General features: G+C 44.4%; 2 protein-coding genes across 8 annotated transcripts in view; one reads left to right on the top strand and one right to left on the bottom strand.

Moving 5' to 3' along the window:
* LOC309361223 (uncharacterized protein) overlaps positions 1-27005 on the top strand; it is a gene marked incomplete at its 3' end in the record, with an annotated part of 497879 nt that overhangs the window by 378775 nt on the left and 92099 nt on the right. The gene's annotated exons all lie outside the window — the stretch shown is intronic.
* The window catches only part of LOC309361133 (zinc finger protein 711-like), a 72005-nt gene continuing 69148 nt past the window's right edge, over positions 24149-27005 (bottom strand). For 6 of the 7 annotated variants that reach the window (XM_081896082.1, XM_081896084.1, XM_081896083.1 and 3 more), the window contains one exon: positions 24149-26992. In XM_081896082.1, the coding sequence (XP_081752208.1) occupies positions 25815-26992 (1178 nt within the window). In that variant the 3' untranslated portion in view covers positions 24149-25814. The remainder of the gene's footprint in view (positions 26993-27005) is intronic. The other variant, XM_081896088.1, reaches the window with a different exon arrangement.

Below are 27005 nucleotides of genomic sequence, written 5' to 3'. Positions count from 1 at the left end.
TGGATTTATCTTTTGCAGAAACCAAAAGAAGCCTTAGAAAGGTTTAAAGAGTTTTCTGACAAGGTTAAAAATATGCATGATGCTAATATTGCTTGTCTTTATACAGATGAGATGCCACTATTTCTTTCACAGGATTTCCAGAGGTTCCTGAAGAAGAAAGGTATAAGACACAAAATTGCTAGCTCCGAAGAAGCTTGGAAAAGATGTGTTTGTGTTAGGGTGAACAAAGAATTGCAAAAGGGAATGGAGGCGCAATTGTTAAGTTCACATCTGCCACATGAGTACTGGGCTGAATCGCTGATGTCATTCACTTACACGTGGTTGAGGAAGGTTTCAAATGAATTGGGAAGTTCTCCGTTTGAGAAACTGTTCCATAGAAAACCTTCAGTTGCCCATTTCAAGGTTTTTGGGTCTCATGTGAGAACAGAAACTCCAGATGGGGTAAAGAATGCCAGAGGCATTTTTGTGGGTTATGAAAAGGGTCTCTACAGAGTAATTTTGTCTGAATCTGGTCAGGTGATTCTCACAAAATTTCTAGAGATTGCTCCTGAACAGGAGAGAGTGATTGTTCACACATTTCCCACTGGAGATGATTCTGATGATGATGATGATGATGAGTTTAATCTTATTGAATTCAGTAGTACTGATGATGACAGCGATAGCTCAGACAGCTCAGTTGTCACAGTCATTGAGAGGAAATCTCACATAATGACTAGACCCTCAGAAAAGGAGGATGAACCACTGATTAAGCTTAGTACTGGTTCTCCAGAGAGTTCAGAGGCTGAACCAGAAAGCAGAGAAGAGCAGCAACTCTTACGTAGGTCTGAGAGAGCAACGAAGGGTGTACCACCAAAGAGTTATTCAAAGGAGTTTGCAAACCTAGCTATTGCATGTGTTGCTGTTGTAAACGACAAAGTACAAATTGAAGCTGTGTCTGAGTCAGAGACAAAGGCACAACATAGAGTTCCTAACCAAGGTAATGCAGAAGCACTCATTCCTTGGAAGTCACACAACCAGAGAGGTACATTGGTAAAACCAGTGGCGGGTAGTTCCAAGGGTGGAACTGAAACAACAGGGGAGTGTTATAAGTATAACAACTGTTTGTTTTCTTCTCTGGATGACGCTTTGCTCGCAGCACGCATTGATACTTTAGGGGAGTATGTTATTGTAAAGCACCAAAGCTGCTGCAAGCAAAGGCTCTAGCAGCTAAGGCAGCTGCTTGTGGCTGGAAAGCCAGACAGGATGTTTGTGACTGTTGCCATGGGAACAAAGGGGCAGTCCATTCTGTACTGAGCACCGGATGTTAGCTCAGTGTGTGTGTCAGATGACCCGTACTGGAAGTACATGGGTGGAGTCTATTCTAACTGCTATGGAGTGCAGACATGTTTTCTCTGTACTGATATAAAAGACAGGAATAAAAGATGTAAATAGATTTCTGTCTGCTTCTTTCCCCTCCCTGGGGGACACCAAAGGGGAGAGAGATGAACGGTGTGTTCCTCTCACACATCTGAGAAGAATCGCCGAGACCTCGGCTGCTTATCAGCAGTGTAGCAGCGGGGAGGTCGCCAAGGAATATCTGTCGGTGCCTGCGCTGTGGCACATTCCTCTGATCGAGTGGCAGAATTTCAATCAAGTCCATATTGTCAGTCAGTTCAAAAAATGTTTTAGGTAGTCTGCCATCTTTTGTCACGTTTTGGCTATATGACTTGTCCATGTTGGTTGATGCCACCCCATTCATATCTCCCATCATAATGATGTTGTCATAGTTCAGATAGTCCAGCATTATCTCATGCAGCTTCTTATAAAATTCCGATTTCCCCTCATTTGGTGCATAGATTCCTAATGTCAAAAACTTTTCTCCTTGGTTTTGTATCTCAATTGCCAGAATTCTTCCTTGCTCATCTTTAAATAAAAATTTTGGTGACAGGCTCTCCTTTGCATATATCACCACTCCTCTTTTCTTAACTTGGTCCGAAGAGATAAATTCTTGGCCTAATCTTTTGTTTATTAACACTTTTCTGTGGAGCCTAGTCACATGTGTTTCTTGCAAGCAAATAATGTCCAATTGTTCTTTTTTCAATACATGAAATATTCTTCTCCTTTTTTCCGGAGAGTTGGCGCCATTGATGTTCCAACTCAGAAGTTGCAGAGACATCCTGGACAAATCTGTTATTCCTCTGCTGGTGGTGTCTTTTTCTCCTGATCTTCAGACCCCGAAGGTGTAGGTATAGGTGCAGGCGATGGTCCAGACCCTGAAGGTCTCTCAATCCCTTTCTGAAGGTCCTCTCCGTAGGCACTCAAAAATTTTTCTTTATCCTCGGGTGTTTTAATTTTCACCTTCTTCCCTCTGAATGTAAAAGATAAGCCTTGGGGAAATTCCCACCTAAAGACAATTGAGTTGCTCCTCAGCAAACTTACTAACTCAGTGTAGGTGGATCTAAGGTCCAAAAGATGTTTTACCTTGCGTTGTTAATTGGCTTTCTGGAATTGCCTCCAGAGTCATCACTGAATTATCCCATGACTCAGGAGGTGAAGACAGCACAATATAAACCTTTCTCTGCTCAGAAAAATGTTCCCCAAGTTCATTCAACTATGAAAATAAATCACACATTGTTTGAAGGTGTTTTGAAACACATTCACCCTCACTTAGTCTGGCTCGGTACAGAGCTCTCATTAGAGTAATTTTGCTGCCAGCAGTTTCTCTAATGTGTATCGCTCTCAGTGCTTTTCAAATCTCACTTGCTGTTTCAAGGTCTCACACATGAGATAACTGAGACTTCTCTAAACTCAAAATTAAATTGGCATAGGCTTTGTCCTCCAGCCTTTGGTCTGCTTCATCTACTTCTTCATCCTCATCTTTTACAGGAGGGTTAACAATTAACAGTCCAACATTGTTCTTTCTTTAAAAATGCCTGCACCTGTAAACTCCATGACATATAATTGGACTCTCCCAGATTCTCTACTGGAAAACATGAAGCTCCCCCTTGAGCTCCAGGTCCAAGTCCAGCCATGGCTCCACCCAGCTTTCAGCTTTCCACTCAGTCTTTACTCACACGTGGCTTGAAGAATTGTTTTGCTCCTGGTCTCAAACAGACACTCCCTGCCGACGCCTTCACACAGCCAGCTGCTTGAGAAACGCTGAGTCACTTCCAGTCTCTGGGTTCTTTTCACACTCTGTCTCTGCCCACTCAGGACTGGGCCCATAACCTGTTAGAGGGGGATTTTCCACTGGTGGCAGATGACAGAAGACTGTGACACCATGAGACCGGTGTAAAACCAACTTAAATAAGGACTTTATTACAAAACAACAAACAGCAAAGCTTCTGGGTGTTTATCCTGCAGGCAGAGTTCAAACTGCAGCTTCTCTCCTTTTGTAGCCACAGCCAGCTGCAACCAATTAGCCCAGAGCTCACAAAAACTGTTCTTAAAGGTACAAACATGTTTCTGTGCAGAATGACTCCCAACATTCTCCCCCAGGTAGACCGATAGTTTCGGGCTCTGGATCCATCCTGGAACACATTGCAAAATATTTAGATTCTTTTTTTCAAACCTCATGCCAAGGACTCTCTGGCATACATTGAAGACACAGCACATTTCATTCGACAAGTTGAACGGTTACAAGTATCAGACGCTACGGTTTTAGTACACAAAAATTCCTCTGGAAGAAGTATGCCACATCATTCTACAATTGTGGGAATCTAGACAGGACCTGCACGCCCCTCTGAATTCCTATTAGACTTATTGGATATCGTTTTTGAAAATAATTATTTTCGTTTTTTAGATCAATTCTATTTTCAGTCCCAAGGTGTGGCCTTGAGCTCACCTTTAGCTCCTTTGGTGGCCAATATTTTTATGATCTCATTTGAAAAAAAACTCATATTTTGACTAACAATCCATATTCTAAGTCTTTGCTGCACTATTATAGATGATCTGGTTTTTTTCTGTTCAGTAATGAACATTACTTTTTACAGTTTTCTACTTGGATTAATTCCAAACACCCTTCCCTGTCTTTTTCAGGACAACATAGCACTAATTCCTGCAAATTCTTAGATGTGGAGGTGGTAAAACAGGACGGGTACTTACTTGTGAAACCTTTCCATAAACCCACTAATTGTAATTCTTTACTTCATTACTCTTCCTTTCATCCTAAGCATTTTAAGGACAATTTACCGTATGAACAACTGTTGAGGATCAAGAGGAATTCCTCACTACATAATGATTTTCTAATTGGAGCTGAAACCTTTTCCAAATCTCTATTAACCAGAGGTGTCAGCTGCGTCCCATTGCTGACAGAGGAGGAGAGTGTGGAGAGACAGGAGGAGGTAATTAGGCAGGAATGCAGAACTAGGGAGGAGCAGCCTAGTTGCAGTAGATGCCTGAGCTCCAAGAACAAGGAGAAGGAAGGGGGGCGTTCAAGGGAGAAGACACAGACTGACAGTTTAAGCTCGGACTCAGAGGGAGGGCCACTGGAAATAGCCCATCCCATGACACATAGGCACGCAAGAATTAATGAGAGGTGTGAACAGAAAAGGAAGTGAAAGTGGGGCTTTAAATGTGGGAAGAGGAAGGGGTGGAACTCAGACTCGGCAACAGCTAATTTGGAAGCAGACACTGAGTGACTGAGCTCCAGAGTGATTTGTGTGTTTGAGAAATAAACCTGAGTTGTTTACTGCCAGAGTTGTCTCACTTCTGTGGGAGAGACCCAACCATTACAGATAGCTGAGTCTCAAGTTATCTCTCATGCTGGAGGACAAGAACGTGATGGATGGGCAAGTACTGGACATGGGAAATGCAGCTGGAGGAGCAGAGGGAGGGACAGGAGAGTCCTCAGACCCCATATTAGAGTTGCGAAGCTACACACGGCAGCTCAAATCTCAGGTAGACGTTTTAGCAGGAGCGTTAAATGGACAGAAGTTGAGCTCAGAAAATGAAAGGAGCCTCAGAGCCAGCAAGGGGCTTGGGGTGCACCCTGCTAAATACAATGGAGACACAAAACACTATGCAGCCTTTAAAACTGAAGCCAGATACATCTTGGACATAAGATCAGCTGAATTCAGCTCTGGTAAGCATCGCATCGTAGTTTTGATCAGTTGGCTGGAGGGGCTAGCGAAGGACTGGGTCATTATGCTGATGGAGGGCCAACACAGCGCTCTAGGAAACCTGGGGGAATTCTGGGAGCTGATGGATTCCATGTTCAAGAGCCCGCTGGAGCATGTGGCCACGGAACAGCAACTATTGAACTTCCGACAAGGAAGTGGCTTGGTGGCCTCTTATTGGACTGCTTTCAATTTGCTAGTGCAAAGAGTTGGCTGGGGACTGAACACAGGGCCGCTTGCTGCCATGTATCACACAGGATTGAACCCGTCAGTCCTAGATGAGATGGTGAAGATGCAACCCATGCAGTTGCTGGACGAGATAGTCTGAGCCTTCCTATAGCTCAGCTTACAGCAGGAGCAATGGAAGCTGGAAAAGAGGGGGGCAGGAGGACTATTGGGGATTGGGGGTTGGGGTCCACACTCCTAAGCTGCCGGAGCAGGGGGTCAGCAGCACACGTAGTCAAGGAGAAGCTGTTGAACCAATGCACTTTGGCTCGGTGGAAGGGGGCAGAGCTAGAATGGCATGGAAGGAAGGAAGTCAGTGTTAGGATCATCCTGTTACGATATTGAAGCAATGCTGCTGCAAAGTCCTAGCTTGAAAAGTAAACATGATGGGAATGTTGGGACTGCCCGTGGGAAACAGAGGGACAGTCAATTCACAGTGTGAAGCACTGGAATTAGCTCAGAGTGTAATATGAGCTCTTCCGTTTATTCCTGTCCAGGAAGTGCAGGAAGTGTTTGTCACAACACTGCTGGAGTTTGAAGAGAGCAGTCATGTTTTTTGTAACGCCGCAAAGACAGAAATAAAGGCATGTAAATACGTTTCTGTCTATCTCTTTCCCCTGCCAGGGTGGGGCAGGAAAGAGGAGGGGTGTTCTTCTCACGTTTGAGAAGAATCGCCGATCGAGACCTAGCCTGCGCTTGCTGGGGAATGCAGCCAGGGAGGTCAACAGGGAATCAAGCCGGGTGCCTGGGATTGTTGCCAGTTTCTGCTGATATGGGCTTGAATTCCCGACACATCCTACTCACATGAAGGACTCCGATAGACACATGCCCAACTGGCATGTTCTCTCCCTCCTGGTCGGTTGTTTGGGAGCTTCAAAAGCTTTCTCCAGCCCGAACATCACAGCGACTGATACAAAGAGGCATTAGCACGCTTATGGAAGCTGCAGTGTATTGGCAGTTCGCATAACAGACTCAATAGCGGTAATGGCGGAATCCCTCTGATTCGGAGGGACCCGCTCTGTGGAAATCGGGTCTGAACCGCCACGGCGAAGGCGAAGACCCTTCAAAAATCACAGGCGGGTGAAGCCTGTGAGCATGGGACTCGACGGGCACCCTTTGCGCCCCCCCCAATTCATGGGGAAACCCGACTATGGGCTCCGGAGTGAAGTGGGGCGTGTGGCGCGGTGTTGTGAGTCAACTGCTTCTTCCACAGAGCGAAGCCGCACAGCCGTTACCGGAGAGCGCTGACTTTTTCCTGTGACAATTCGACTTCAAAAGCAACTACCCGTGAGTAGGATAAATTGGAAAAAGGGAAGAAAAAAGATCTAATTTGGCACCGAAGCGGGGAGGCATAAACAGGAAGTCCGCCTTCCGCTTTTGTAAATAGACTAAAGCAAAGAGGCTGCAAGCTAATGTCTTGGAAAGCCGATCGGAAAGGACTAAAATTCCAACATCAAAAATAAGTGAAACCCCCCTTGGTTGCAGGAGAAGAGGGGGGCGATGTTTGGATTACATGTATCTGCAAGAGAGAGGGAAGGAAATTAAAATCTACCGTTCAAAACCTGGGAACGGGCTGCCAATGGACAATAAGACTGCCATATTGTGAAATGCGCACTGCCTGTGAATGGATTACTTTTTGACAGCTAGCTCTGCAAGAGAGATACATTGTTTTTGGCTGTCCTCTCCTGATCTTAGAAAGAAGGGAAAGTAACTGGAAAGTAACTGAAAATTGAAACTGACTTCTTTCTTTTTTTCTGCTTGAGTTGGGGGTTTAAAAGGTGTTATTTTGTAACACAATAAGTACAGACTGCAATTGTGTCCCCCTAAAGGAAGTTTCTGAAATTGTTACAACAATTGGAGGGGAAATTTTCCACTTCAAAAATAAACTGTGTGGCCGTGGGATTGACCTTGGACTTTCCGTTGAAGTGTTATGGCAGATGGGAAAGAAAAAGTAGATTTGTCGCTCCAAGACAAAACGAGGTCTGGGAAATCTTGGCAGCAAAGAGCATCAGCATCTGGCCCTTCTGCTTCATCTGCGGCTGTACCTACACAATCTAAGTCAAGAGGTATGTCATCAGAAGAAGCTTTAGCACTTGCATTAGGTAAGATAAATGAATCATTGGAAAAGTTAAGTAAGAAAGTGGATGCTGCATCAACTAAAATTGACCAAAATACAATAAGTATTAATAACTTGGGACAAAAGGTGAATACTAATACAGAAACTATTGAGAAATTGTTACAGGAATCTACTTTGATTCGACAGACCGCAGAGGAAGCTAAGGAAGTTAAGATAACACAATTGGAAACAAAGAGTGTTCCAGACCTACAGAGGCAACTTGAGGACCATAGGTCGAAATTTCTATGATTGAACTCAAGGAGAAACAAATGAACTTGAGGATCAGAGCCGTGCCTGAATTAGAGAAGGACAGTTTGATAGACTTTCTCACGCAGGAATTTGCAGATTTTTGGGATTTGGACTTGGATCAAGAAGAATTTAAAATCGTGAGTGCTTTTAGACTTGGAAGAGGGGGGAAGAAGAACAGGGTGAGAGACTGTTTGATTACCCTCCGAAATAAAGAGGAGAGAGACAAAATTTTGGGTTTGCACTTCCAGAAGACCTTGGAAATACAGCAGTCAAGAGTGGAAATATTTAAAGATATCCCGAAACACCTTTTGGACCTTAGGTCCAATTATGGAGATTTGGTTGTCCTGCTGAGAAGGAACAGAATCATCTTCAGGTGGGAATTTCCCCAAGGCCTATCCTTTAGTTTTAAAGGAAGAAAGATAAAAATAAGATCAGTAGAGGATAAAGAAAAATTTCTGAAAGACTACGGAGAAGACCTGCAGAAAGAATCTGGAAAAGAGCCAGGAGCATTGGACAGAAAATCACCAGACAGAGGACCAGAACAAAAAGCATTGGACAGAGGATCACCTAAAAGCGGAATACTGGACATAGCAAGACTATCCTTCGGACTGGACTGTCCAGAGAAAGTGACATTAACACCTCCGGCAGAACAAGAGCAAGCACTTGGTGCGGTTGGAGGAAAATCAGAGGCATCATGGCACTGCAACTACTAAGCTGGAATGTTAATGGACTCAATTCCCCTCAAAAAAGGCGAAGAGTCTTTCATTTATTAAAAAAGGAACAATTGGACTTGATTTGCCTACAGGAAACACATGTGATAAGGCTGCATAGGAAAGTATTGAGCAATAAAAGACTGGGCCAAAAATTTATTTCATCAGACAAAGTTAAAAAAAGAGGAGTAGTAATTTATGCAAAGGAGAGCCTATCACCGAAATTCATATTTAAAGATGACCAAGGAAGATTTGTGGCAATTGAAATTCAACTACAAGGAGAGAAATTCTTGATAGTAGGTGTTTATGCACCAAATGAGGGAAAATCAGAATTTTTTAAGAAGTTGCATGAGACTCTGATGGACTATTTGGATTACAATATGATCGTGATGGGGGATATGAACGGAGTGGTATCTACAAATATGGACAAGGCACAGAGACAGGTAGTTACTAAGGATGGCAGACTACCAAAAACCTTTTTTGACATGACTGACAATATGGACTTAGTTGACATTTGGAGAATAAAGAACCCCTTGGGCAGAGAGAGAACTTTCTTCTCTGAAGCCAAAATGACATGGACAATAATTGACCAAATTTGGGTAACTAGAGGGCTGGCTCCGAAGACAAGAAAAGTGGAAATTTGTCCTAAAACTTGCTCCGACCATAATGCTGTCAAGATGGAGATGAAACTAACACCAATTGGTTCCTTTAGATGGAGGATGAACGACACCTTGTTTAGGAACGAAAAAGTGACCAAGAAGGCCCAAAAAACCTTGAGAGATTATTTTGAAATAAATATGAATACTACTGTTGAAAAAAGAGTAACCTGGGACGCAAGCAAAGCGGTTATGAGAGGATTTTTGATACAACAGAATGCAATAAAGAAGAGAGCTCAAAATGAGAAAAAAGACAAAATTTTGGAGAAAATAAAGGATGGTGAGAAGAAATTGAGAGCGAAACCAAAGTCGCAGGAGATTTTGAGAGAAATAAAACTACATCAAGTACAATATATGAAAATGATGAACCAGGAAATAGAATGGAAAATTAAACAGATGAGACAAAAGACATTTGAATTGGCTAATAAAGGTGGGAAATTGCTGGCTTGGCAAATGAAAAAAAGACAAAAACTCAATACTATTACAAACTTGGAAGTGGAAGGAAAGAATATACAGAATCCAGTGGAGATTAGAAAATGCTTCCAGAGGTACTTTAAACAATTATATACACAAGAGACACAGAAAGAAATTGACATAGATCGATTTTTGAAAATAAATGGACTACAAAAAATCTCTCAAGAAAATAAGCTAATGCTGAATTATAAAATAACCGAAAAGGAGGTAGAAGGTGCCATTCAGAATATGCAATTGGGTAAATCTCCAGGGCCGGATGGTTTAACTTCAAGATATTATAGATCCTTGAAAGAATGGATAATACAACCATTAAAGAAAGTCTGTAATGAAATTTTGGAAGGGAAAAAAGCACCAGAGTCGTGGAAGGAAGCTTATATTACACTTATACCGAAAACAGAGTCCGAGAAGACACAGCTTAAGAATGTATTTAATAATGTATTTGGGTGGCATGCATATTTGTGGTATGATAATGTAATGGGAAAAGGGGGCTGCTCGTGCGTAAGCGTTTAAGCCCTCCAAGCTTTGCCATCAGTTCCTAAACTCTCCCAGTCCGCGGAGCCATGGGTGCATGGCTACCTCAATCGCTGGCAGAATCCGTCAGTGGGCGCTTCCGGAATTTACGCCAACATAAGAGTTCCTTGACAGAAACTCTCCTTCTGGATTCTCTGCGTGACAGTTTCCTGCGCGGAGTGGGCGTCCCCAGCGGAGGTCCTGAGCCCTCCCCGCTGTTCTCACGGGAAACATCTTGGAGCCATTCCTCCGATTGAGTTTCTGCAGGAACTCTCCCTCTCCCCCTACTGGTTCCTTCCTCCGCATCCGAAGGTCTCCTAGCCTCCTGGAGCCCTTCCACCACCTGACTCTCCGATGGCAGTTCCCTGACACATAAGGTTAAAGCACATAAAGCATTTAAAAACCATATTGTCAGGAAAGCATTGTTTAATGTCTGGACAAGATATAAGGACCTACTTGAAAATAAAACCCCAAGGTGGTTGTCACCGATGGAAGCGAAGGCTCAGAAAAAGCTCAATATGGAGGCCAAATGGCCGAAATATTGGGAAATTTTGGAAGAAGAGGGAGATAAATTAAAACTGCAGAGCTTTGAAAAACTAAAAAACAAAGTGCGAGATTGGCTTCATTATTATCAAATAATGGAGGCATACAATTTGGACAAGAAAATTGGCTTCCAGATGGAAAAATCAAAATTGGAAACAGAACTGTTAGATCCCAAAAATAAGACCTTGTCAAGGATGTATAACCAGCTGCTGAAATGGAATACGCAGGATGAAACGGTGAAATCTGCTATGATTAAATGGGCACAAGATGTTGGACACAATATTATGTTGGCTGACTGGAAACAGTTATGGACCACAGGTATGAAGTTTACGGCATGTAATGCCTTAAGAGAGAATATTATGAAAATGATATACAGGTGGTACATGGCACCAGTCAAGCTTGCAAAAATATATCATTTGCCTGATAATAAATGCTGGAAATGTAAAGAGACTGAAGGTACATTCTTTCACCTTTGGTGGACGTGCCCAAGGATTAAGGCCTTTCTCCTGGGCATGGTCGGCCAATTGGTGCCAAAGAAGGACAGAACTTTCTTTATGTATGCAACAACAGCAGCAATAATACTTATCGCAAAGTATTGGAAGACACAAGATCTACCCACCCGGGAAGAATGGCAGATGAAGTTGATGGACTACATGGAACTGGCGGAAATGACTGGCAGAATCCGAGACCAGGGAGAAGAGTCGGTGGAAGAAGATTGGAAGAAATTTAAAGATTATCTGCAGAAACATTGTAAAATTAAGGAATGTTAGAAGGATGTTGGAATGAAGTCATGTGGTTTTAGCAGTAATGTTACAAAGGAGTATGTAAAAATGGATTGTTAACAGGTGAGAATGTAAAGTTACAATATATTAAGATCAATTATTAAGATAAAAACAACAACAACCATCTTTATTACGGTCCAGAGACCAACAAAACATTACAAATCAATACAGAGTTCATACAGCCTACCTCCAGGTTAATCAAGCGCTTTGTTTGGAATATAGGGCTCATTTGTTCTTTCAACCACCGATAAAAACTTTGCCACTGCCGAAGTTCTAGCTTTTGTCCGGTCTTCCAGTAGGAACCTGACATAGTGAGCCTCTGACTTTCCCGGGAAAGACACCAGCAAGGGTAGTATCAGTTCAGCCCTGGCCTGCTCATACTTCGCACAATGTAACTGTCAGGGTTTCAGGGAGAGAAGAGCAGATGGGGGAGGAGACAGAGAGCGAGGGGGAAGAATCCCAGAGAGATGAGGAGGAGGATGACGATGCCCAAAGGTCGTCCATGAGTCTGACCAGTGAGTCAGAGGACTCCCAAAAGCGGGCCCCCCTGGTCAGACCAAAGGGGGGACAAGGGGGAAGCAGTGAGGAGCAGGGGAGCGAAGGGAGAAGCCCCAGTGGGAGTTGGAGACAGGAGCCGGCTTCTCAGCCGGAACGGAGTGAAGGGGGTGGAGTTACCAGTGTGTCAGAGGGAGCAGAGCAAGAAAGAGACAGGGGAAGGAGATCGGAGCAGGGCGCTCAGCCGGAAGGGGTGGAGAGCAGCACCGGGAGCAGTGTAGCGGTCGAGAGAAAGGTCAGGAGCAACGTACGCGCGCCAAGTTCAAATGTAGAGGCGCGCGGAAGTGAGGAGAGCCCTGGGGAGGAGCCCGGCCCCAAAGCGAGAAGGAGGGGGGCAGAGGCGTCAGAGGATTCAGCCTCGGGCGAGTCCCGACGAGGGGGAACCCAGGGGGGCAGAAAGACCCTGCGGAAAAGGAAGGAGAGGAAGAGGTGGTCCAGGACTAGCCTCTTAAATTGGTGCCTCGGCGGGACAGATTCAGAGGGGACTTCAGCGGTCTAACGTTACAGACGTAGAGTCACAAAGATGGAATGTAAACGCAACCATGATCTTCAATAAAGACTTTCTGTAAATAAACCGGATCGGAGTTGGGTCTCTTGTGAGCTGGGACCAAACGGGTGGCTCTGACAGTAAGTCCCCTCCAAAGAACGCAAAATATTTTTTTTTGCAAAGCTCACCAACGGGAGCAGCCATGAGCGCGGAGGAACAGCTGCTTACGCTGAGGAATCAAGTTACCGAACTCACAGCTGCAGTCATTGCATCGCAGAAGAAGAATCCCACAGAGATACTGGACTCGAGATGGGGGGAGGAGGGGGTTGAATACTTTCTCGCCAGGGAGGGCACCCCAGCCACTGCCAATAGTTGGGTGCCGGGCTACGCGTTAGACGAACCCCTTTTGAAAGAAGAGTTCCATGCACTTTTCGCACATAGACCCATGCCAGCTGAGTACTTTGATGACTGGCTTTTCACACCCACATTGTCAGATAGCACGTTCAGGGGTTTCTCTTCCCCCGAGGAAAGAACACCAGAATCAAGCCCGCCCAGGGGATCGTGCTCGGGGGTGGACACGGAAACCCCTTATTGGTGGGAGGAGCAACCAGAGGAGGAATGGAGTAAGAGGTGGATGATGGGTCCTTGGCGGGCAGCACCAGAGGAAGTAGCAATGGAAGAAGAGACTGAGAAGCCTTTGGGTGAAGAACCCGAGTTCGAACACACATACACAGAACTGCCAGCAGAGAACATTGACGTAGACGACCCGTATCCTGAGCCTACCCCCGAAGAGCCGCAGTTTCCACAACCGGCCCCCGGCGAGCGGGAGGGGGGAAGGGGGGGCTTCGAGGGGGGGATGGATGTCAGGGTTTCAGGGAGAGAAGAGCAGATGGGGGAGGAGACAGAGAGCGAGGGGGAAGAATCCCAGAGAGATGAGGAGGAGGATGACGATGCCCAAAGGTCGTCCATGAGTCTGACCAGTGAGTCAGAGGACTCCCAAAAGCGGGCCCCCCTGGTCAGACCAAAGGGGGGACAAGGGGGAAGCAGTGAGGAGCAGGGGAGCGAAGGGAGAAGCCCCAGTGGGAGTTGGAGACAGGAGCCGGCTTCTCAGCCGGAACGGAGTGAAGGGGGTGGAGTTACCAGTGTGTCAGAGGGAGCAGAGCAAGAAAGAGACAGGGGAAGGAGATCGGAGCAGGGCGCTCAGCCGGAAGGGGTGGAGAGCAGCACCGGGAGCAGTGTAGCGGTCGAGAGAAAGGTCAGGAGCAACGTACGCGCGCCAAGTTCAAATGTAGAGGCGCGCGGAAGTGAGGAGAGCCCTGGGGAGGAGCCCGGCCCCAAAGCGAGAAGGAGGGGGGCAGAGGCGTCAGAGGATTCAGCCTCGGGCGAGTCCCGACGAGGGGGAACCCAGGGGGGCAGAAAGACCCTGCGGAAAAGGAAGGAGAGGAAGAGGTGGTCCAGGACTAGCCTCTTAAATTGGTGCCTCGGCGGGACAGATTCAGAGGGGACTTCAGCGGTCTAACGTTACAGACGTAGAGTCACAAAGATGGAATGTAAACGCAACCATGATCTTCAATAAAGACTTTCTGTAAATAAACCGGATCGGAGTTGGGTCTCTTGTGAGCTGGGACCAAACGGGTGGCTCTGACAGTAACAAAATATGATTTATGGACTCGATGTCTTGAGCACACGAGCAAAGTCTGTCCTGGTAGGGAACTCCTCTCAACCTACCATCCAGCACTGCAGAGGGGAAGACATTCAGTCTGGCCTTGGTGAAAAGGCTTCGATAGTTAGGTACTGTCAGGTTTTTGATGTAAGGTGTTAACTCAAAGACATACCCATATTGAACTCCTGCTGCCAGTGGACTACAGACTGCGTGTGACCGAGATCGCAAGTCACTGTGTGCATTGTCCCATAATCTTTGCTTTAAAGCCTTTTGGGCGTCTTCATAGCCCAGGTAATACAGTTGGGGGGGAGACAGACCAATAGAGGTGGCTTTTTTAGCCATGGTTTTCTGCCATTTGCTGACAAATTCCTCATTGGTGATATGTTGGTACAGACCCTTCCCTAGATTAAACACTGAAATCCTGAGCCAATGTCTTAGGGCAGCCCACCATGCTCTAGCTGAAATTGGGCATTCACCAGCTTCCAACAGAAGTACGGAGTTGGGGACGCAGTTAGGTACCTGCAGCAGAGATCGTATAAATTTTGCCTGAAAGCCATCTAGCTTTGGCAGGTCCCCATTATGCCAGACATTTGCTGCATACAGGAGTTGGGAAATGGGCTTTGCGTTGAAAACCCTTAAGGCTGCTGGAACATATTTGCTGCCCTTTGTGAAGAAGAATTTATGTATGGCTAGCTTTGTAATCTCCGCCTTTTGAAGGGAGGTTTGCCAATGGTGCTTCCAAGATCTTGTATGATGGAATGTGAGCCCTAGGTAACTGAAGTATTTTACCTGTTCGAGGTTATGGCCATCCAGCACCCATTTAGACTGGGAGAATCTTCTTTCGAAGACTAAGATTTTAGATTTTTCATAATTAATGGATAAACCATTTCCAGAACAGTAATCAGAAAATTTCCTCAACAGATAATTCAAGCCCGGCCTGGAACGCGAGATGATGGCTGCGTCATCAGCATACAACAACAAAGGGGTCCTTCTCATTCCTATTTTTGGAATGTGTCCATCTGGGTCCATTAAGTTCTCTTCTAGGTCATTTAGGAATAGGCAGAACAATGTGGGGGCCAAAATACAACCCTGTCTCACCCCCCTAGTCATCTCGATGCTGTTCGATAGCTGTCCCTGTCGACCGCATCGGACCTGCAGTTTGGTTCCATTGTACAGGGCTTTTATAAGAAAGAGAAGTCGTTTGTCCTGCAAGATCAGACTCAATTTGGACCATAGCTGGGATCTGGGGATGGAGTCAAATGCTGATTTCAGGTCCATAAAGGCCACGAAGAGTTTACCCTGTAGGTGTCTGGTATACTTCTCAGCTAGGAAGGACAGCATTAGACAGTGGTCTGTTGTTGAATGATTCTCACGGAAAGCTGCCTGGGCTTCAGATAGTATATTATGTTCATTTAGAAAAGTTGTCAATTTGCTACTGAGGAAATGGGCATATAGTTTCCCAATTATTGAGAGCAGGCTAATAGGCCTATAATTGGAAGGTACATTTGGGTGGCCTCTCTTAAAGATTGGGACTACTATAGCATGTTTCCAGCTATATGGTACCTTACCAGAGTTATTTACTACCGTAAAGAGTGCTGCCAGAAGCGGGGCCCACCAGTGCTGGTTTGATGTAATCACCTCAGCTGGGATAAAGTCTTTCCCCGGAGCCTTTCCGCTCTTCAGCTTCCCAATTAATGTATGGACTTCCTCCACAGTTACCGGCCTCCAATTAGGGAGCAGTGACAATTGTACCCTGTCATCCTCCTGTAAACTGGAAGGGAGGTTTGGATTTTCCATAAATATATTTCTGAAGTGGTTCTCCCAAACCTGAGCTGGAATGACACAGCTGGGGGCTGAGGAGCTATTTCTCATTGAGTCGGAGACCAGTTGCCAAAAGAGTTTAGTTTCATTGTTTAGTGAGGCATTCAATAGTAGGGACCAGGAATTTTGTTCGGACTGCCTTTTTTTTGAGGCCAAAAGGGCTTTGTACTCTTTTTTGATTTTGAAATAAGATTGAGGTAAGTAGCTTGATCCAGCGTTTCTATAGGCCAAATAGGCGTTCCTTAGGGCTTCCTTCTTTGTGTGGCACTCTTGGTCAAACCAACTGCGCCCTTTCGCAGTGCGTGGCTTGCCGGCTGAGTTTATGTTAACCGAGACCACATCCTGCAAGGACTCAATGAGATTTTCATAAGCTGTCAGGGAGGAGTCTATTGATAAATTGTTTATTATAATTGATCTTAACTTAATTGCAGTTTGTGAATTCAATCTATTCTCAACTGCAATTGCTATCTCAGGTGTCCATTTTTTCCTACGCAATGCTGGATCATTTGCTTTGTCTATGTCCTCATGTTCTATGTGAGAGTGCTGAATTGAATTTTGGCCGGTAATGGAGATGATAAGAGGTAAGTGGTCACTTTCAGTCCTATTATCTATTGTGAATTTTTTAATTGATTCGAAGGCCTGTCTGTTAGTGAGACAGTAGTCTACTGTGCTGGCCCCATTTGAATTTATGAATGTGTACTCGCCTTCTCTGTCCCCGGGGAATGCCCCATTAGCAATGATCAGATCCAGACTTATTTGTAAAAAAGCCAGGCAGAATCCAGCATAGTTGATTTGGCAATCTTTCGAATGTCTACGTGGGGGTGGGTTTAGCAAGAGGGCGCTATTTTCCTTTAGATCTCTTAATATTGGGAATTTTATTTCCAGGCTATCATCATTTGAGCCTATTCTGGCATTCATATCTCCCATTAGGTAAAATGGCGAGCCAGGGTACCTAATTTGTAGGGAATAAAGGAAACTATGGATTTTACGCCACGTGCTCTCTATCTGTGTTTGCACTGTATATGGTGGAATATACACTGAAACAAAAATAATACTCTTGGATTCCATATGCAAGGTGATCCCCAGTGCCAGCTGCTCGAAAACTGAGCACTCAATAACTTGTGACGTCAATTGAGTGGAAACCAGAGTTACTAGGCCCCCCCTCAGTCGTCCCCTTCCAAGCGTCCCCTTCCAAGGCCTTGATTTCATAGACGTCGTAACCGTCAAGAACTATGTTATCAGTTGCCCAAGTTTCCTGCAGCATTATTATGTCAAAACCCATTATATATTCACGAAATGGCTCGTCCCCAAGTTTGTTAGCCCAACCCGCTATGTTCCATGAGATAATGTTAAAGCTGCTCGTTCCATAACTGGCTTGGCTTCATTGTGGTGGGGAAATTGTTATCAGCTCTCCCACTGGTTCGGTAATGATGCAACCGTTCTTAGGGTATGCACGGTGTTGTTGTTCTCGGGGTTGATTTGCAGCATTTTCCCGATTTCCCGGCATCGACGGTGTTATTTGGATTGCTGGTGCCATCGGGGGGTCTTCGTCAAAGATAATTAAATCTGTCTCTGGCTTTCTATGTGTCCCATTTCCCTTGGGAGGGTCGTCACTTGGCATTGGCTGATCAGATTCCAGTTGGGATAGAGGGTGGTGAAATTCTGGATCTGCCAAAGGTGTAATGGAGAGTCCTATCTTTGAATTATCTAGATTGGGCTGGCGTTCTTTGTGCGTTTGACCTTTTTGGTCTGATGTTTTCCTCTCCAAGTGAGTGTTGCAGCTGGGTTCACCGCACATATTCATCTTTGACGGCCCTTCCGAATGAATCATGGCCCTGTGGCGAAAGCCCTTCGGCAGAGAGGGTGCTGATTGCTTGGAGTTGGTCCGGCTATATGACAAGTTTGGCAGTAGTTGTTTTCGTTCTGTGTCTTTAAAAACACGCCTCAAAACAATATTATAGTCCTGTAAAATGGCCCTATATTTCAGTAGCATTTTAGGGGTAGCTGAGTCAGAAAATGTCAGCATGAGTCTAGTGTGCTGGGGGTCCGTGCAAAGCAAGTTTATCGCGATCAGAGTGTTGCAATGGATATTTAGTAAAAGCTTAAAGTTTCTCTTCACACTGTCGATTGATTTCCAGTAAGGCAGGATACCATTAAAAGGATATATATCCAGAGCTACTTGAGTACTTTGTAGGATCAGGTCCCTACTTTCGCTTTTGTTGTTTTTAGCATTTGTAGTCTCTTGGTTATCAAGTCTAGGCCGGTTGCACCCCTGTACATGATGGTCTAGAGGGAGGGCAACGCTATGGTCGGTCTCTTTAGTACTGAGTTGGCTATTTTTGGCTGTCAGGAGCACCAACTCCGCCAGGAGAGACGTTACCTTTTGTAATTTGATGTTAATTTCCTCCACTGTTCTTGCAGTCAGCAGACAGTGGTCCGCGAGTATTTCTGCATAGAGCGGTGCCCCCTCAGATGGTAGTTCATGGGATAATTCATGAGCGCTCATCTCAGCATTCTCCCCTGGGTGATCTCCGCCCAATAAAGCATCCCCACCTACCTGGGAATGAGTTCTGTTTGGTGTGGTAGGTTCTGAGTTCTGTGCTTTTACAAAATCATCCATTTTGCTCTGCTTGCTCTTCTGTGGGCTCCCTTCTGGAGATGAGGCCGGTCGTTTCTTTTTCCTAGGCATTTTCCAGGGATAGAGCCGCTGTAAATCAGAGCAGCTTCTGCTGTAAATCAGGAAGCTCGGCGTCTACCCACGATAGGGCGTCTAATCTCCACTCCTGCTGGGCTGGAGCTAATTAGGGCTTTCTAGACTTTCTGTAACTCAGGCCCTTGACCTAAGCTTTGTAAATTAATAGCTGCCAACTAACAAAAATAAAGAACTGAGGCTGATAAAAGCTAATAAAAACTGATAAAAAAGCTAGTAGAAACTGATAAAAATAATAAAAACAGCATCAACTGATGCGGAGTTCAAGTCGACGCTACTACTAACGATGACGCCATCTTTCTTTTTTATCTCTGGTTCTTTTTTATATACTCTGGTTTCTCTTCAGATCGTATAAATCTTTCGCCTTTTACTAAAGATAAAAACAAAGATGGAAAGGATTTGCTGAATTAACTAACTGAACTAGAATACAAAAAAGGGAGGTGTGAGGAGGTCAAGGAAACAAGTAAATGAAAGATAAGATATGGAAAAATTGCTTTGTTTTTAATTGTTTTTATTTTTCTGTATTTTGTATTTTTTGTTTCATTTTCTTTTATTTTTGTAATTTTGTTGAAACTTCAATAAATATTATTTTTTTAAAAAATAGAACGCTTATGAAAGCCTATGAGATGGCAGTGAAGGCTGCTAAGAAGTCTTACTTCTCAGCCTCCATTGCATCCGCTAGCTCTCGCCCAGCGCAACTTTTTAGTATAATTGGGTCTCTAACGTCCCTAAAGGGACGGCCAAATTTAAATATGAATTTGACACACAGCTGTGAGGCATTTGCAACCTTTTTCACGGAGAAAGTCTTGTTGCTCTGCCGTGACCTCCCTGCCAACTTGTACAATAACGGAACTGGATCCCCCTCAACTGTCTTCGGGTCCAGTATTGGACCACTTCGATTGGATACTCACAGCCGATGTGGACAGACTCCTCCAAGCTGGAAAGCCCACCACTTGTCCTGTTGACCCTGTGAAGAGAACCTGAGCTTACAGGGTTAATCAGCTCAGAGTGTACATCCTGCCTACTGTGGGGCGGGGAGAGACCCTGCATCACTTCCGAGAATCTCAGTCCTTTGTTCTATTCTGCTTTCGCTTTTACGTGGAGCAGACGTGTCTCACGATGCTGCATGCTGTGTTAGACAATGGATAGCTTTGCTGTAAATAAACTGCTTTTAGTTTCTTAGTATCTCTGTGTGAGACTCTGCTTTGTGCACACTGAAGCACGGAAGACAGCAGCTTTCTCTGGACGCTGCTAAACTCTGCTTTTGCTCAGAGCTTTGGAATGCAGAGGCCTGGTGCAGCATTGGAAGCGGGCCGGACGCCAGGCTTATCTGGGCAATAAATCAACTCTACAGACCCGTGCCCATCCTGGTTGATTAGAGTGTGTCCACATGAGGTGTGGGCCCCCCTGGGTGACATCATTAATTTGTATTGTGGAGTGTGGTGGTTAAGGGTTAACCTCCTGAATGTCCTGTATCTGGGAAGGAGCTTCGGAACGGAAGCTGTTAAGTTCTTTGTCTGTGAAAGTTAGTTTCACTTTGCTCCGAGAGCGAGAGAGAGCAAGATGTGACCAAGTTCCAATGGAACTGTTTGTTGTTTTTGCTTGTAAATAAACACTGTTAGAGATAGAACAGTGTCTGGACTTTCTTTCCTTTCTCATTCTCACACGGAAGCAACTGCTGCTACTCTGCAAAACTGCCTTAGGTCGTTTTTCCACATAGGCTGTGCGCAGGAGAGGCGCACAGTAGCTTGCGCAGAGAAAACGGACAGTTTTGGCACAGAGGAAACGCACTGGACAGGCAGATAATCCAACAGGTTATGGGAGGCTTCGTTTATTTTGCCGGGTGTGAGAAGGGAACACAAGGAAAAGGCCAGTTCTGAAATCCTGCCTGGGGATGAGGCAGTCCTGATTTCACTGGTGAAAGCAGAGCTTGCTGCAGATAGCATATTCGAAGGACCGGCCAGCAGAAGCGTGAGTAAGCTTATAGCCCCGGGGGAAGATGGCTCAACCGCAAGCACGAGTCTTTCAATGTGCCTTTTGAGAGGCTGAATGGCAGCAACTGGGAGGACTGGTTGCACCGAATGTATTACTGGCTGTTGGGAGAACAGCTCTGGTCTTGCATGCAACCCCCTCAGGCTGCTGAGAGCTACTGAGGCAGACGTGGCTGCAGCTCTGGAAAGGGAGCAGAGTGTGCTTGTGCTGAGCATGCTAAGAACAAGCGTGGACGCTTGGCTTTTGCCTCACCTTGAGGGAATTAAGGAAGCCTGGGTTGCTTGGCAGGCACTGCAGAGGGCGTGTGAAGCCACAGTGGGAGCCAAAGACCGAAAGGGGGCCGTGAGCCTAGTGAGGGCTGAAAGCAACGTTCCTGGAAGCTGTTTCTACGCTTCAACACATCTGTGTGATGGACAGGGAGAGAGGCAGAGAGCTGAGAGGAAAACAGTTGCAGGCTGTTCCTCTGGAAGCTGTGCACCCAGGAGTGGGGGTGCAGGCAGCAGAAGCTGTGAGAGCTCTGTAAAAGCCAAAGTCTCCAAGAGTTGTTTTCGCTGTGAGTCGACGTCACACCTCGTGAGAAACTGTCCACTAGAGGCCCAAGACTCCAAGGACGGCCGGAAAGGAATGCAGGGGAAGCAGATAAGAGACGGTTCTCGAGACGGTTCTCAGGCACAGCGGAGTGGGAGAGCCAAAGGCCGGAGTGAGAAAGGCAAGGAGAAAACATCTCTTTTCCACCTAGCTGCATCCATGGCAACCCTGGAGGAATCTAAACAACCAGCTAGTCTCTCTTTTGTCGTCGATACTGGAGCGACTCATACCCTAGTGCCATCAAGTGGGCTTCTTTGGAACTGCAAGTCTGTGAAAAGTGGACATTTTGTGTCGCTGGCTGATGGGAGCAAAAGACCTTTAACTGAGTCTGGCATGTTATGTTGTTCTTTCCTAGACCATGAGGTCCAGGCTTTTGTGGTTCCAGAAATTGCCAACTGTCTTTTATCCGTGTCTGCTCTTGTCGCTGATGGTTTCAGTGTAACGTTTGCAAATAACATGTGTTCTTTTTCCAGGGATGGGAAGAAGCTGCACAGTGTTGAGTGCAAAAATAGGCTGTTTGTGGTTGAGATGCCTATTGCTGTTGATGACCCCCCTGAGGTAACACAGGTGCAGTGCGCAAACGTGCCACCACACAATGATTGTTTTCATCTCTGGCACCGCAGATTTGCGCATACAGGTTGGTCATATATCAAGAAGGCCCCAGAGTGTACTGAGGGGTGCAAGTTTAAGGGATATGACAAGTTCCTAGACTGCAGAGCCTGCAAGCAATCCAAGGTAACCACATGCTCATATCCCAGATCCAGTCAAAAGACTAGCAAGCCTTTGAGCTAGTCCATGCAGATTTGTGTGGGCCCATGCCAGTGGCATCTTTGGGCGGGTCCAAACGTGTTTTGTTGCTTTTGGATGGCCAACAGCAGTAGAGTTGAATTTTTTTAACATCTTTATGCGTCCCCTCGCCAAGCTTGTCCGGAGCTTTAGTCTGGGCTGCCATCAGTATGCTGATGACACCTAACTCTTATCTGCTGATGGATGGCCAACCTGACTGCCCCAGACACACTGGTCAGGTGTTTGGAAGCTGTGGCTGGAGGGCTGCGTGCGAGCCAGTTGAAGCTAAATCCTTCAAAGACAGAGGTTGGGGTTGAAGTATGCTGGGTCGGGACGATATGGGGTTGGAGGGCCAACTCCCATCTCTTGCGAGGGCGCAATTAGTGCCAGCACCTTCTGTCAAGAGTTTGGGTGTAATCCTTGACGCCTCCCTTTCTATGGAGGCGCAGGTTGTAGCTACAACAAAGGCAGCATTTTTCCATCTCTGTCATGCTAAGCAGTTGGTCCCTTACCTCTCTCGCCCTGATCTCTCCACTGTGATCCATGCGACGGTCACCTCCAGGCTTGATTATTGTAACTCACTCTACGTGGGGCTGCCCTCGAAACTGACCCAGAAACTTCACCGGGTGCAGAATACCGTTCACATTCATCCAGTGCTATACCGGTGGAATACAGGATCCAGTTTAAGGTGCTGGTTTTAACCTTTAAAGCCTTATACAGCCTAGGACCCTCGTACCTACGGGACCGCCTCTCCTGGTACGCCCCACGGAGGACCTTATGGTCTGCAAATAATAACATCTTGGAGATCCTGGGCCTCAGAGAGATTAGGCTGGACTCGACCAGGGCCAGGGCCTTTTCGGCCTTGGCCTCAGCCTGGTAGAATGCTCTGCCACAAGAGATCAGGGCCTTGCGGGATTTGACATCTTTCCGCAGGGCCTGCAAGACAAAATTGTTCCACCAGGCCTTTGGTCAGGGCTCAGCCTGACTTTTTTCTTTTTGTATAAGAACTAATATGAAAGAGGCCTCCCAGCATTCTCACAGGCCCATATAAGATCAGCGTAAACAGCTGGGCCAATGAGCACTTATTGTTCCCAACCCTGCAGAAAGCCATCTAATTAGACTTTAGTTTGATTTTGACCTGTTTTTAGGAGGTAATTTAATTATTGTTTGATTTTATACTAATGTTATATATCTGATGATGAGCCCGACTTTGGCCGGGGAGGGTGGGATATAAATAAAAGTTGTTGTTTTTATTTTTATTATTGGAGTTGTAGTCCAAAAACAGCTGGAGACCCAAGTTTGGGAAGCCCTGCTCTAAGTTTATCTCAACACCTGCCTCAAACGTCTTGCCTAGCCTGGTACAGTACTGAAAACCCAGGTGGGCACAGCTGGGTAAAGTCAGGCCCACCCAGTCTTCTCACCGAAGTCTCGGTAATGCAAGGCAGATCAACCTGCTCACCCACAATCAAGTCATGGATGAGTATGGACTGATCTGGCATTCAGCAACAGCAGCACCAGACCAGGGGGCTCAGCAGATATTCTACCAATAACTTATGGTGGAGTGAAAGAGCTGGAACAAGTAATTGAGACCAAGCAACTAAGCCTCCACCCCCAATGTTGTTCAGCCTCCACCACTACAACTGTGCCCTTGCCTGCCCACCACCACTGGAATTAGGGCAGCATCTCAACCACTACCTGCTACCTGCTCACCCAGAAGCATTAAAGCACCACCATTCACACCATATGCAGCTAGGGGATTGGACCACAGAATAGGAAACTAAGGTCCTGTACTATACGTGCCCCACACTGTAAGTAGATGCTAAATCTCCTGAAGCTTAAAATGAATTTCAAACCAGACTACATTTACTTTTTGTCTACTTTAAATGTTACTGTTACAACTCTCATTGAACTACTGCAAATGACTAATATTGGTTCACTGAATAGAACACAGAAGAAGGAAAAGCTGAAATCACACATGACCAGTTAAATGGAAAAAAACATTCTACAAACCTTTTTCTCTAAATGGAAGTTAAATTTCTGCGCATTTAACTGAGAAAAATTAAATACACTATTATTTCTCCTCTTTACTTACTGTGATTGCAATTTACAGTAAGTTCTCAAAAATAATGACCAGGCTATCAAACAATTAAATTATGAAATAAATGATGAGTGAGCAATGCATGCCTGAAGTGCAAGAGATGGATTTTATTGTATGCTCATTACAATGAGTAATAATAATCTTGCATAACAGTGACAATCTTATTTTACAGAGTGTACATCATTTTTTTACAGCCACATAAAACACAAGTAGTTTTCTAAGGTTTCCCAAACTTAACTTTCTGAAGTTTAGAAATATAAAAGAAATTGGTTCTCAAGGAACGGATTCTCATCTGATGGAAAAACCAAGTATGAATATTTTCTGAAACACAAAGCCATAAAATAGTAGCATGAAGTAAAGTTACAATTTATCATGTGAACAGCTGTGTAAAAACATGAAGCAACTTTAAAAAGTTTTTTAAAAGTACACATTATATGCATAACATTTATGAAGTTTTTAGTTATTAAATTGTCCTAGACCAGCTTGTTATACTAAGCGCCATTTTGATTTGCACCATGCTAACACAAAGCATTGTTTAAAGGGATGCATATTTCAAATGTATACACTGTAAACTGAAGATCCACCTCCAAATTCCAGCGGTAGCATAATGTCCTGGTTAACTACTGCATATATAACTTTATTACAGATTGAAAATGCATGTTTATAATATGTTATATGTTTCACATGAATTGATTAAAAGGTGCAACTTTCATTTCTATACTGAAACATTTTTTATTAGCACGAAAACACCACAGTAGTCCTACCTTGCCAGGAACATTGCCCCATAAAATTCTCTAGGTATTTCTAACTACTGCAGTATTGATATTCATTTTGTTTATTATTTTTTAGGGAATATAATAAGGAAGCAAAAAAAGGAAGTGTGAAACCTTAGCACCAAAAGCCGCATCTATCTATTTGTTTTCCTTTTTTAAAATAATAACAATAATTTTATAATAATTATGTTGGCCAAAAGGTACTTTTTGTTATATGTGCCATACTGAACATTCGACTGCATTTTTCACGTAAGAAGGGAAATTATATACATACACATCTTTAACCTTAGCACCAAACAATACCTTTTGAGCTCAAAAACAATGTTGTATTTTTAACATCACATCCTACAATAAAATGGGCTAGCAGTTCTGGGGAAACATTTAAATATTGCTCATTGAACTTAAATAAATAACAGAAACAATGTTTCCTGATGAAATGTGTGTTTGCTTTAAAAATGAAAAAAGACAGATCTCAAAATTTGACTTAATTCCTGAATACTATTTCCCAGCACAATTTAAAAATGTAATGACAAAGTACTGACTTCTATATAGTGTCACTGTTCAAAAAATGCATAATGTTAGATTTGCCTTAACATACATTTTTAAAGAACTCCATCCCTGATTTTCATTAAGGATTTAAATTGCATTGTTGGTAAAGAGCTAAGATAATTGACTTAAAATATTTTCTTTAGCTTAGTTATGTATAATACTTGAAACAGAATACATTCAGTCTCTTTCTACATCTATTCAAACGTTCATCTCTTTGCATTTTACAGTGTTCTTTAGGTTCTGATGAGCAACTATCATAGAGCTATGAGATCCCCTGTCAAACCCTAATAATTTAAAAGACTTATAATACAAATAGTGTAAAGTTATGATTTAATATCAAACTTTGAAAAGAGGAGAAACAGTTCATGAGAATTTTGTTCCCCAGTTATGATGTCACAGTTTCTAAACTGCTTTCTTCTATAGCTCATATATTATATTAAGGCCTCTTTGTGATGCCTCATTATATGCTGCTTTTTCTCTGATGGTCTACGGAATCCCTTTTTGCAGTACTCACACCTGTGCGGATAGTCTTTTGTGTGTATTGATATGACATGCCGCTTGAAGCCTGATGCATCTGTAGTGCTGTACTCACAATATTGGCATTGGTATACTTTTCTTCCACTGTGGGTCTTCATATGCTTCTTCAGTTCAGTGTGTTGCCTAAATCCTTTCTTGCATCTTTTGCATTTGAAAGGCAGGTCCTTAGTGTGAACTGAGAGGATATGTCCACTAAGTACAAAAGGATCTGAAGTCTTAAAGTTACAGTGCCTACACTGATGTATCTTTTTACCTTTATGTGTTTCACTGTGCTTTTTGAGCTCTGATGGACGGTGGAAACCTTTTTCACACACCTCACATTTGTGAGGAAAGTCCTTTGTGTGAACAGATATTATATGTCGTTTCAGGTCACTCGAGTTGGTGCTCTTGTGGTCACAATGTGGGCACAGATGAGTCTTATGCCCTTGAAACAACTCTGTGTGCTGCTGGAGTTCTTTCTCATCTGTGAATGTCTGTGGACAATGTTCACACTTAAAGGGCAGGTCAGTACCATGCTTGGTTTTGATGTGTGTCTTCAGATTGGACTGATCAGCACAACGGAAGACACAATGCTGGCACTGGTAAGGCTTCTCCCCTGTGTGGGTCCTCATATGCTTTTTGAGCTCAGAAGGATGTCGGAAACCTTTTCCACACTCAACACAAACATGAGGGAAGTTCTTGCTGTGGACCGCTAGCAGGTGTCTATTAAGCAGTCCTTGCTCTGCAGTCTCATAGTCACAATATTTGCACTTGTGCAATTTAGGTTCCTTATCTCTTAAGATCAATTTATTTGAACTCAGTGGGCTTGCTTCACTGTATCGCCTGGTGTACTCTGTGAATTCGTGCGTTTTGTCAACTCTGTTGATAAGCTTATGGCTTTCCAAATGATTATGAAAGCTTACTTTCTTGTTAGTTGTAAAATCACAATCTGTGCATTGGTACTTCTTCTTAATCATGTGATCTGGGTGGTTTTTCATATGCCTTTTCAAGAATCCCCTGGATTTAAATTTTTTTCCACATATATGACAAGGGTAGACAGTTAAGGGCTGTCCATCAGGACCTATTATAACAGCTGTTTTAAATAA

Source organism: Podarcis melisellensis, assembly GCF_964234715.1.
Source record: "Podarcis melisellensis genome assembly, chromosome: W".
NCBI classification, from domain to species: Eukaryota; Metazoa; Chordata; class Lepidosauria; order Squamata; family Lacertidae; genus Podarcis; species Podarcis melisellensis.
This window is presented reverse-complemented; position numbering and strand designations above follow the sequence as displayed.